This window comes from Lathyrus oleraceus, chromosome 2, assembly GCF_024323335.1.
Source record: "Lathyrus oleraceus cultivar Zhongwan6 chromosome 2, CAAS_Psat_ZW6_1.0, whole genome shotgun sequence".
NCBI classification, from domain to species: Eukaryota; Viridiplantae; Streptophyta; class Magnoliopsida; order Fabales; family Fabaceae; genus Lathyrus; species Lathyrus oleraceus.
The window spans coordinates 444,294,557-444,306,511 of NC_066580.1; the positions used below are offsets into that span (position 1 = coordinate 444,294,557).

An 11,955-nucleotide genomic window follows, 5' to 3' on the forward strand; every position below is an offset into this window, starting at 1 on the left:
GACCTGAAATGATCCAAAGCACCATAAATAAAGATCCAAAAAATATGTTATATGATGGTTGTATATGCATATACACATGTAAGTATCTAACAAGTTATTACTATCATGAAATTATAAACAATTACCTGTGTGAATGTGTATCCTCACTACCCTCCTGAACTGTATTAATATATTCAAAATCCCTTTTCATAGCAATATGGCAGACTTGGCGCACCTTCACAATCATACGAGAATAAGCCCAATGCGCATATCTTTTATAAAGCATGAATCATCACAGCTAAAAAGGAAAGGAGTGAAAAGAAAGAAATACAAACCTCGTCGGGAATTGTTGCAGAAAACATAAGTGTCTGTCGTTGTTTAGGGATTGCAGCGAATATCTTCTCAATATCTTTGCGAAATCCCATGTCTAGTAAATGATCAGCTTCGTCGTAGATCTAACAGAGGTGGAAGGAGAACGCCTTAGAAGTAGCGAAAATCGTAGCAGTGAGAACCCTAACGTGAAAAAGAACGAAAATAATAGAGAGTGAAATAACAAAACGCGCAGTATGTTATAATTTTAATGTTTACTAAAGGGGACCTTAGAGGGCGCTTGTGGAAAAAAAGCGCCCTCTAAAGGGGGCCTAAGAGGGCGCTTATGAAAGCGCTCTCTAAGGCTTTCCAAAAGCACTTTATAAACTGGAAATGCACATGGACTTATAGAGCGCTTTTTTAAAAGCGCCCTCTAAGGGTAACCTTAGAGGGCGCTTTCTAAAAAGCGCCATGTATTGTTGTCCCTCTATCTCCTCCTTATTTTTTCGCTTCACCTTAGAGGGCGCTTTATTACAAAAGCGCCCTCTAAAGTGCGCTGTCTATTCCAGTTGTTCGCTCCTTATTTTTTCGTTTCACTTTAGAGTGCGCTTTTGTAATAAAGCGCCCTCTAAGGTGCGCTGTCTATTCCAGTTTTTGGCGTAGTGTTTTGAACAAACTCTCATTTGAATTAAACTGAGGTTTTGAACAGGCTGACTATGAACCAAGTTGATACTATAAATCTGATGATGGTTGCAGTATTCAACATCAAAAGTAAGTATTAATTTTATCGTATCCACATATACTAATGTGATATTAAATATCTTTCAACAGTTGATATGGTTTAAGTGAGAAGTTGTCAAGTTATTTGTTTGCATAAAGTATGTAATGTAAAACGGTAAATAATAAATGAAGTTTCAAATATGAGAAAGCTTTCTAGGATTGGGATTCGTCCACTGATCACGCATGTATTCTTCCGATTAGTTATACAAATATTAGTCCTTTGATTAATATTATTTTGTATCGTCCGCGATAACGTTTATGTCTAAACTCCTGACGAGAGTTCAACCGTATTATTTAATCAACGATTAAATAATATGATAGCATTAAGATGCGATACTCTTGTGAATATTAAACTTAAATCTATGTCTAGAGTTTAGCATCTAACAAGTCATTATCCTAGATCGAGATTCAAATATTATTTCTCAATAATGCTTCGAATCTAGAAGTAAAACAAGTAACCAAGGATAACATCAATATCAATAAAGGACTAATTCATATATAACGCCATGATCGTAATAAATACATACGGTATCGATGGATTACATCCAATCCCAATAATAAATAGATTTAGCTACTCATGGTAGCTTTGATTACAAATTAGAAGAAAGGAAGATGGATGAGCATCAATGACAATTTCCCGAGGATTGATGTGTATCCAACTTATATTCGTCAAGTCTACTTTATTCAATGTCTCCTTCTCTATTAATGAATTATTTCACTCTAAAATTGTTCAAATCCCTAAAATGAAATGTTTTTGAGCTATATATAGTGATTTTGCTCTGCTGTTCTTGCCTGGCGAGCTATGGCCTCACCTGGCGAGCCACCTTGCTTCACTCTGAAGTCTTTGCCAAATCAGCATCTCAAACCTCCATGTCTCACTAGGCGATCAAAAGGATCTCTTGGAGAGCTTCCTCGCTGCAGCTTCGCCTGGTGATAATGAAGAATTTTGCTACTGGAATGTTTCTGACTTGTCTCACCTTGCTCTCGTTGTTGCTTTGCTGAGCGAGATGGCTTCTTGAGGCTCTCCTAACGAGAAGAGTGATGTTTTGGTTATGTTACTCCATGCCTAAGCCTCGTTATATGCTTGTTGGGAGAGCTCTCACCCTGACCTTACTAGATGCTCACCTGACAAACATGCAGAAACTCTTGTTCTTTGCTTTGTGTTTCCATCTTGGTGAATTGTGTGAATTTCTGCACAATAACAAATAGATCAAAAGGCACCACACATATATGTATCAAAAACTTAATTATATGCAATACTTGGGGAAATAAATGATATAACACGTTAGTTTGAGCCTATAAGTGCCAAGTTTTCATGTGGATAAATATTATCTTTTAGAACTTATCACCTGACTGATCTTGAACAGAAGTAAGCTTTTACACGGGCTGAGCTTACGAATCAAACTAGGGTTTTGAACATGCTAACCTCGAACAAAGTTGAGATTTTAAATCGGGTTGATCTCGAACCAAAGTAAGATTTTACACGGGTCGAGCTTATGAACTAAACTGATGGCTTAGAAACTAAATCCCCAAACAAAGATTTTAGAGGGTTTAGCTTTGAACCCAAAACAAACACTTCCTTGATGATAAATTATTCAATTAAGAAAAAAACATTCATTGGTGAATTTAAAATAACACCTTTTTCTCAAAGCACCACGACTAAATTAAAGTGAGAGAAAGTAAACAAATATTTTTAGGGAGATAGTCAGGAGATAGAGAGCTCAAGTTTTCTGGATATGAAAATGTGAAGGGAGAGGCATATATTTGATTGCAATCGATTAACTCCTAATATCACTCGATTGGGAGCCCTAAATAATCGATTGCAACAACTTAAAAGGGAAATAATAGATACATATACATTACCCTTCATTAAGACGTTGCCCAAATCGTTTATGGACAAGGTTTGCCCTTACCAAATCGGTTTGGTATATGTTCCAATTGATTTGACAGTTCAAAAGTTTGTCCAAAACATTTTGATAGTTTATGATTCATCTGGCTACACTCCAAAATGCTTTTTGGTTGTTTACTTTTAAGAAATAAAGGCTTTAAAACATGTTTGTGTGTGTACGTGTGTGTGTGTGTGTGTGTGTGTTCGTATATGTTTGTGTGATTTAGTCATTCTAAATTATGATAACACCTTATTTTTTTACAAAAGATTGTTCACTCAGACGTGACTGAACGAGCTTTTACACGTCATCTCTTTCACACTTTGAAGCTTTAAGACTTTCTGAATATTCCAATCATATAAGCACATGCTTGATTATTCTTTGAGGTGAGGCTTGAGGTATCTTCAAGTTAAATGCAATCATTAGAGGATGTTTACAATGTTCATCAAACCCTAATTCATTTATTTGCATCTTTGATCCCTTTTCATAATTTCTTGACTTTATACTTTATGTTTTATCAAATGTTGTATCTTCATAATTGAAACCATGTTGTATTCAAGTTGTCATCCAAGTTTTCCAAGTTGTCATTATCGAAAGCACATCATCAAAGGCAGATCATGATACTCATCTTTAGCTTTGATAACTTTTTTTAATAACCAGCAAAACATGGATCCACAAGGGAAAAATCATCAGTCATATTCGGTGAAGCCTGCTAAAGTAATGTTGGAAGATGCTTGGAAGAGGAGGCCAAATGCTAGGAGTTCTTGAGATGTTTCACAATCTAAAGAGCTTCCTGGAAATTTATGGTTATGGGCTTAGCCAAGAATTGACTCAACATGCATACATATTAGTTGATGTCGGGTCTAAAATGAGTGAGATAAATGAGATTACCAATTAACTTTGTGAACTGAGTTGGGTCTAGAATGAAACTACCATGATCATAATGTAATTGTGTGATGGACCCGTAGGTGTACATGTGGGTTTTATTTTCAATAAACACATGTCCAGCAAAATATCTAAACAATATTTTCTTTGGCATATGGTGATGCCTTTGAATGACCTTGCTATTAAAAACCAAGGAAATATTTAAGGTCACCCAAATTTTTTATGCGGAATTTTACATCTAAAACAGATTTGACATGATTAAAAGAAGATAAAGTAGTCACTGCAAGAATCAAATCATATGCATAAACAAGAATGGCAATAAAAGAACTATCTTGCTTATTGATAAATAAGTAATAGTCATGTTTATATTGAGGAAAAACTAGGTTCAGAATAGTAGTAGGCTTATTGTTTCATTATCTACAGATTAGCTTAAGGCCATAAAGAAACTTGCTGAACGAGAATATGAGTATGCAAAGGTCTAGATGGAGAGAATAGACCTCCCAAATAAAATTTAACCGATTTGAAAAATTATTTTAGTTTAATAAACTTATCATAGTTTGAAAATTGTTTGCGTAGCAAAAGTAAACTGTGTATAAAATTGATTATGCTAATCAGACGGTATATACACAAAACATCTTAATTGGCATACAAAGGTAAAATATTGAATCAAAAAGCTAACCCAAACTAATAAATGTAGTGTATTTAATTAATATTGATTTACACAAGACATGTAGATATACAAAGTCAATACAAGCAAAATTCTATGTCACAATTTTCAGCCTTAATCAACATCAAGATAATTTGTAGTGTTAATCAAACAAAACATACGCTTAATTGATAAATTGTTGTCAAGACAATAAATCTAATAGCATATGATTCTAATAAATCTATAAGAACAACCTAAACATGCAATTTTATATATATATATATATATATATATATATATATATATATAGATAGATAGATAGATAGATAAATAGATAGATAGATAGAGAGAGAGAGAGAGTATGTCGGATTTATAGTGGTTCGACTATTGTCCTCGCTGAGTTTGCTCCACTATCTAATGGTTTCGCGCTAAAAATTTGGTCTTCCACTATAATATCTGACAAATTAAAAGATGTTATGAACAATCACAATCCAAATAATGCTAAAAATATAAAATCTTTGATATGGACTCTCGTTGACTTGTACATGGTATCCAAAACTAAATCGTCGCGAAATAATTATATAAATCATCTTGAATCTTTTTACCCTAACTATTATGCCCAAAGTCTCATTCCTGCAATGATCGTTCCTCAATCCTACTGGTATCATGAGTATTGGTGTGTCTGAAGATTGAGAAGAACTCTCATTTTATCCATAGGATTCCACACAAAACTACCAAAGTAATTCGTGAGAGAAGAACCTCATTCTTTTTCGATGGACTTGTCAAAACCAATCACACACACCTTGCAAACATTTGAAATCTCAAGAAAATCTTCAAAGAAATGTTAAACACGATAATAGAATCTCCTCAAGAATAACACATCTCAAAAGATGAGATTAGATCCACACGAAAATGGAATTAGAATGAGGTAGAATATGAAAGAATTTGTTTGGTAGAACACTCAAAATCTATTCAAAATTATTTTTGAAAATGAGAGAACAGGTGTGTTGCGAAATTTCAAATCAATAGCGGAAGTGTATGTTTTCCAACATTATGAGAGCTTTTGAGTGAAAAGCGTGTATATGTGTTGGAGATCTAGCGTAGAAATGAGTGAAAATGGTGTATGATTTGAGTCATAAGTAAGAAGTATGATTCGAGTCAAAAGATTAAGTGATGTTAATCAAAAAGTGATTTTAATCAAGAAGAAAATGATATGAGAACCCATTGTTTGATTCGAGGCACACAATCTGTGATTTGAATCACGTGATTTAAGTTACGAAAATAATGATTCGAACCAGAGTTCCAAAAGCAAAATCAAGGAAATTTTAGTTCTGTTTGATTTGAATCATGAATCATATGATTCGAATCTTGGAAAAATAAAAGCATCCCTTGAGTTGTCTGTAATCTAGATTTGAGTCATACAATAGTGTGATTCGAATCACACCTTTAGAATCTCAATTTTGCAAAATTTAAAGTGTTTTTGAGATTCTAATATTGTCATTACTTGAACCATTCTCAAATGTAATTCTTGATCCAAAGACTCAATAAATTGACTTTAAACTAATTGCTTAAACTATAACCAAACACTTTGATTTATGCATGTGTAAAAACGAATTTAAATCAAACCTAAGATACGCAATCGATGAGGAGACTTAATAACGATATAAACAAAACCAAAAATTTAAAGGACAAACAATTAAAACCTAAACCAAGGAGGTAGAGGCAATGCAACTTCACTCTCCTCCTTTTTAATGTTTGTCAAGCTTGCAATTGTAATTGAGTAGACTTTAAGAAGAAGCAAAGTGTGATCAATGTTTTTCTCCATTTTCTTGTGCTCCCTCTAAAACATTGTACAAAATTACGAACAACATAAAAATACATAAATCAAATCTAGACTGGCATTAAACTTCTCCTTTGAAAAGATCCAAAATAGATATATGCTTATGAGGCTAAATAAACGCAAAATAACCAGCAACATAGATAATAATCCATAGAAATAAACGAGCTAAACATATCTAATAAGAATATAGAATAAATGAAAATAAATTTTAGATATACAAAAATAGTCATGCCAAAAGCAACAAATATGCACAATATAACATGAGATTACATAGCAACACAATTACGTGATTAAAACATAAACGAGTGGAAGGTTAAACAATGCATGAAAAAAAAGAATATTCAAATGCACATAATTAACTTGATGCACTTAAAAAGGTTTTAAATTCATAAACGAACAATCAAACACTAGCTTAGAAATTATTAATAAAAAGTAGCATATAAGAAGTAAATAAATAGACATATAGAACAAAATACAAAGATAATATTGCTAAAGATAAAAGTTGTAGAATCATACCAATAAAGTTAGTTTAAATTTAACTTGCTACAAGAAAATGTTAGTTTACAACATAATACAAATAGGAAATGAAATGAAATAGGAGTCTAAATCTATTTAAAACACGAAGAGTTGATGATTCTCAATTTCTTACGTATCTTGTGAAAAGGTTCTGTAGATAATAGTTTTGTAAAAATATCAATCAATTGATTTTTTTTTGTATCCACATGTTCAAAAATAACATCACCATTTTCAACATGATCCCTATGGAAGTGGTATCATATTCCTATATGGTTGGTGCGTGAATGAAGCACATGATTCTTAATAAGGCTTATCGCGCTAGTGTTGTCACATTTGATTGGAATGCAACTGAGTTTTAAATCGTAATCCAATCATTGTTGCTTTATGCATAAGACTTGTGCACATCAATTATCGAGATCTACATATTGAGCTTCAGCGGTAGAAAGAGAAATGTTATGTTACTTCTTACTGTGCCAAGAAACTAAATAATTTTTAAACAAATGACAAGTTCCACTAGTGTTTTCCCTATCCAACTTATCACCGGTAAAATCAAAATCAAAATAAAAACCTATTAAGCCACATTCGAAACCTTTGGGAAACAAAAGATTGTGATGTGATGTTCCATTAAGATACCTCAAAATTCTTTTTATGATCTTAAAGTGGGATTCCCTAGGTGATGTCTCAAATCAAGCACATGTGCACATACTAAACATGATATTTAGCCTACTTATGGTTAAATAGAGTTAAGATACTATTATACCTTTATACTTAGTATTGTCGATCTCTCACCTTAATCTATCAACACATTTGAAGTCATAGGAGTTGAGATGTTTTTTAAACCCTACATATCAAATTTCTTTAGGAGCTATAAGCAATACTTTGTTTGGATGATGAACGTGTTAACTACGGTTTTCTTTATCTGCAATCCTAATGAGTAGGTAAGCTCTCCCATTAGGTACATTTCGAACTCCCCCCACATCAAACTCACAATTCCTTGCAAAGAGATTTATTAGTGAATCCAAATATAATATCATTAACGTAAATTTGAACTACAAGAATATCCTTTGCTTTACATATTATAAACAAAGTAGTATATACTTTTCCATTATTAAATCCTTATTTTTATCAAAGATCCACTAAGGAACTCATATCAATCTCTGGGAGCTTGTTTGAGATCATAGAGGACTCGTTTAAGTTTAAAAAATATAATTATGATTTTAATGATCCTGAAAATCAGAAGGTTGAGAGACATGTACTTCTTTGTTTATAAAGTCGTTAAGAAAACCTAATTTAACATTCATCTGATGCAACTTAGAATCCAAGAAACATGTAAATGTCAAAATGAGTCGTATCACTTTAAGAAAAGCTACGGGAGCATAAGTCTCCTTGTACTCAACTCCTTCATTTTGACTCTATCCTTTTTCCACCCGCCTATCTTTATTTCTAGTCATTATGGCATTTTCATCCAATTTACTCCTAAAAAATTCATTAGTACCAATGACAATTTTATCTTTAGGAAGTGGAACAAGGTCTCAAACATCATTTCGTTTAAATTAAATGAGTTCATCTTGCATAGCAATGAGTCATCCCTCGTTAAATAAAACAAGTCGACTCCGACCCTATGAGAAATGCTAGGAGGTCATGTGAACAGTTATAACGGACAAGTATGTAACACCTTTATAATGGCAGAGGATTATAGAAGCAGAGAAAAAAAATGTTATAATTATATAAGACGACAAAAGTTATTCTAAGTCGTCTTAATGAGCAATATGAATAAGTACTCCTTTAAGGGTACTTGATGGTTGAAAGAGTATAAAAGGGAGACTTCCTCCATGAAAATTGGGGGACAAGAACTATGTGATATCAATCACAGACTCACTTAACCAATCATTTGAAACTCTCCCTAACTTGCATCGAAGAAATCAACATTTTAATATTTATGGCAAATACCCCTTTAAAAAAAGTTAAATTTATTTACATTATTTTTTGAATTTATTTCAAACTTAAATCAAGTGAAACTAAATTTGTATCCTATAAACAACATCTCATATTCAACTTTTATAAGATAAAGAAAAATGTGATTGAAAGACGAGAGACTCCACTAAATGTAATCTTTCATAATCTCTAACAGAATTCAACTATTGACAAAGTTGTTAACATGATTAAAAAATCAAGTGAAATTGTATGAGCCTCACATGTACCCTAATAAATTATCCCATCCTAGGATGTGCTGCGGCATCACTCTCATAAAGGTATGAATCAAAATGTGAGGTGGGAACTTTATTCACCATAACCGTGCTGTTCGTTGCATTCAATATTATAATTTGAAAGATCACCTACTAAAGCAAAACCTAACTAATATAGATACCATTCCAAATTAACCGATTCTCTTTCATCACTCTCAACTTAAACCCAATACAGTAATTTGAAAACAACATAAGACCCTCCAAAAACATCACACTATGTCAAAACATCTTATTGTAGTAATGCACGTGTATAGTGCTCCAAGCAACTGTACTCGTAGTGTTTGAGTGTTGGATTTTGAAAACATTTGAATATTGTGTCACTTTGTTCAAACTTTATGAAAAAGAAAAGTCGATGTGGTGTATAAATTCTTGTGTTTGGTAACATCGATAACATTGCCGTGTGGGTTCAGTTGCAGGTGAGAATGTCTTCTTTTGCTATGTAATTTTCCCTCCATACCCATCAACAAATTTATCTTAACACATAACTTTGAAATTTTGTGGACCGTTCGATTTGGTTGATATAGCTTCCAAATTCTTCAATTTCCCAAAGTTTAAATTTATTTTGCTTTGTCTAACATTACTTCTCTTTGTGTTGTCTTGTTCATGAAATTCATGCTTTTCAACGGCCACACCTCATCATTTGTTTTGAAACGTAAATAGTTTTCAAATTTAAAAAAAAAAACTTTAGAGAAAAAAAAGTTAAACGGAATTGAATAAGCATAATGGATTATATGAAATTTTGAAGACTCCTAAACAGTTACAAAAGCCTAATTAAACCTAACGCACTCAATACAAGGAAGAAAAAAATGTGTACACTAACTCGGGTCCGATTGAACCGGGTCTAAAATCTACACTACTTTCTCTGTCTAGTTCTGTTTTCTTCCTCTTTCTTTTTTAATAAAAAAGGAAATTAATTAAATTAAATATAAAAAATAATAAATCAAAAACTAGGAACAACCGGAGAAGTACAAACCGGTTTCGGTTTTGGCTTCAATTTCAATTTCAACTTCAACACCACCAACAACCTCCTTCTTCCGCCGCATTTCAAGTACCTTCCGGTGGTGGTTGGAGTGCAATTCACTTGAAAATGTAGGGCTACAAGCGGGTCGATATTCGGGTAATAACCGACCCGATTTATAACGGACCCCACATGCATTGCAAAGCGTTTTTGCTCCAAGTGGTCCAGTTCTCCACTGAGGTGTCTTCTGAACACCGCAATGACTGCACCGTCGCGGCGCCAGAGCCAACGCACCGTGACCCGAACCATTGAAACATGTCATTTTCTTCGGTTTCCTCGCCGGAACCGAGTCAAAACTCTGTGGTAAGTTGGTGTAAATCAACAAGGGGCTAGTAGGAGAGGAAGAGGTTGAAGATGAAGTTGAGCTTGTAGAAGAATCCGTTAAAGAAGTTGACCCGAATGGCCAAACCCGAACACCGGTTCTTGTTCTTTTGCTTCTAGCTTTGGTCTGAACCGGAGTTTTGAAAGTAAAAACCGGGTTTTTCTTCTCCAGCTTCGGCTCAGGAAGAACCATCGGTTTTTTCTCCGTTGTTGTTGTTAAAGTTACAACCGGCATAGCAGCAGAGAATTCCGAGAAGGAATCAGAATCTTCAACAAAATGAGAAAGCCATTCCAAGTCCGCAACATCATCACTCTGTAATTAAAAATTGAAACTTTCGTCAACAAAACCCAACATAATTACATAAAGAACTAAACAACTTAGTTTCGATTTTTTTAAGGTTTATAAAACTGTCGGAAACTAAAATTTTAAAAAAAAAATAACAAAATGCACCGGAACGTTAAGGTCGCTGGTGGGCAAAGAACCGTAATCTTGTTGGAGAGAGAAACTGTTGTCAAGGTTAGAAATTTCATTGCTCTGTTTGAGAGTGACACAAACATAGTCTTGTTGTTCTTCCTCGTTTTGTTGTTCTTCATCGTCAACGTGAGAGAAATCAAGGAGGTCGTCAACGAAAAAATCGTCCGAGGTTGTTCCATTTGGTCCATTAAGTCCTGTAACCTCGTCGACAATTGTTTGAGGTACCATGTCTTTCCTTAAACTTGTTTTCAAGGCTGTTCCAACGCACTCCATTTCTGTTTTCTCAACCTATAAATAACAACACAAACAACAACAATGAATGTTAAAAAAACAAATCTTCTTTTTTACAAAATTGAGATAATTACATGTTACTAATAAATAAATAACAGTACCTGTTGAGGAGGTAGATGAGAAAAGAGATGAACTTGGGGAATGGTGGAAGAAGAAGAAGAAGAAGGTAAAGGATGAAATTGAAAGAGAAGAGGATAGGGAGTTTGGTAAAGCATTGAATAAGGGGTGAAAACGTCAAGGGATTTATTATTACTATAAAGTGTCTGTTTCTTTCTCTCTCTAATATACCCTTTTCTTTCTCTCTCTAACATAAAGTACTATGTAATGTAATAATGTAAATGTAACATTTCAAATATACGTTTTTACTATGTTTATGATACATAACGGTAGAGGCTCATAAATTTAATGAAAAATTAAAAAACATAAACCTGAAATTTCGAACGAGGATTCCTTATTATGTTTTTTTTTGTAGGAATAGACGAATCGTACTAAGTACTTACGACCGTATCTACGATTTTAAAAGTGTTTGGTTTTATTTATGTTACAAGATAGGGTGGTGCTCTGTGTGTCTTATTCACTGTGTATGTTATCTTTTGTTACTGGAAAAACCAAAATTGGTGAGACCTAGGAAACTACGATATTTTATTTAAAATAATAATAAAAGAAAATTGATGTTCTCTTTTTTAACTTTTTCTTTTCTTCTTTAGGATTTGAAAACTGGAAGATTAGGATAAATGTTTCGCTAAATTACCTTTTATGTCTT

General features: G+C 33.3%; 1 protein-coding gene across 1 annotated transcript; it reads right to left on the bottom strand.

Annotated features, from left to right (window-relative positions):
* Window positions 1-9,786: 9,786 nt before the first annotated feature.
* On the bottom strand, window positions 9,787-11,537 carry LOC127120186 (GATA transcription factor 5). The gene is made up of 3 exons (XM_051050592.1): window positions 11,294-11,537; window positions 10,878-11,189; window positions 9,787-10,739 (listed from the first exon to the last, which is right to left on the bottom strand). Exons 1-3 carry the CDS (start codon window positions 11,501-11,503, stop codon window positions 10,035-10,037), a joined length of 1,227 nt encoding a protein of 408 aa, XP_050906549.1. The 5' UTR covers window positions 11,504-11,537; the 3' UTR covers window positions 9,787-10,034.
* Window positions 11,538-11,955: the final 418 nt, after the last annotated feature.

Bases quoted from the DNA above. Each gene is read 5' to 3' on its own strand.
- LOC127120186 (XM_051050592.1), bottom strand. From the start codon at position 11,503: ATGTTAGAGAGAGAAAGAAAAGGGTATATTAGAGAGAGAAAGAAACAG. The intron at 11,190-11,293 runs GTACTGTTATTT...TGTTATTTATAG, and splicing joins CTCATCTACCTCCTCAACAG to GTTGAGAAAACAGAAATGGA. The intron at 10,740-10,877 runs GTGCATTTTGTT...TTTTAATTACAG, and splicing joins CCAGCGACCTTAACGTTCCG to AGTGATGATGTTGCGGACTT.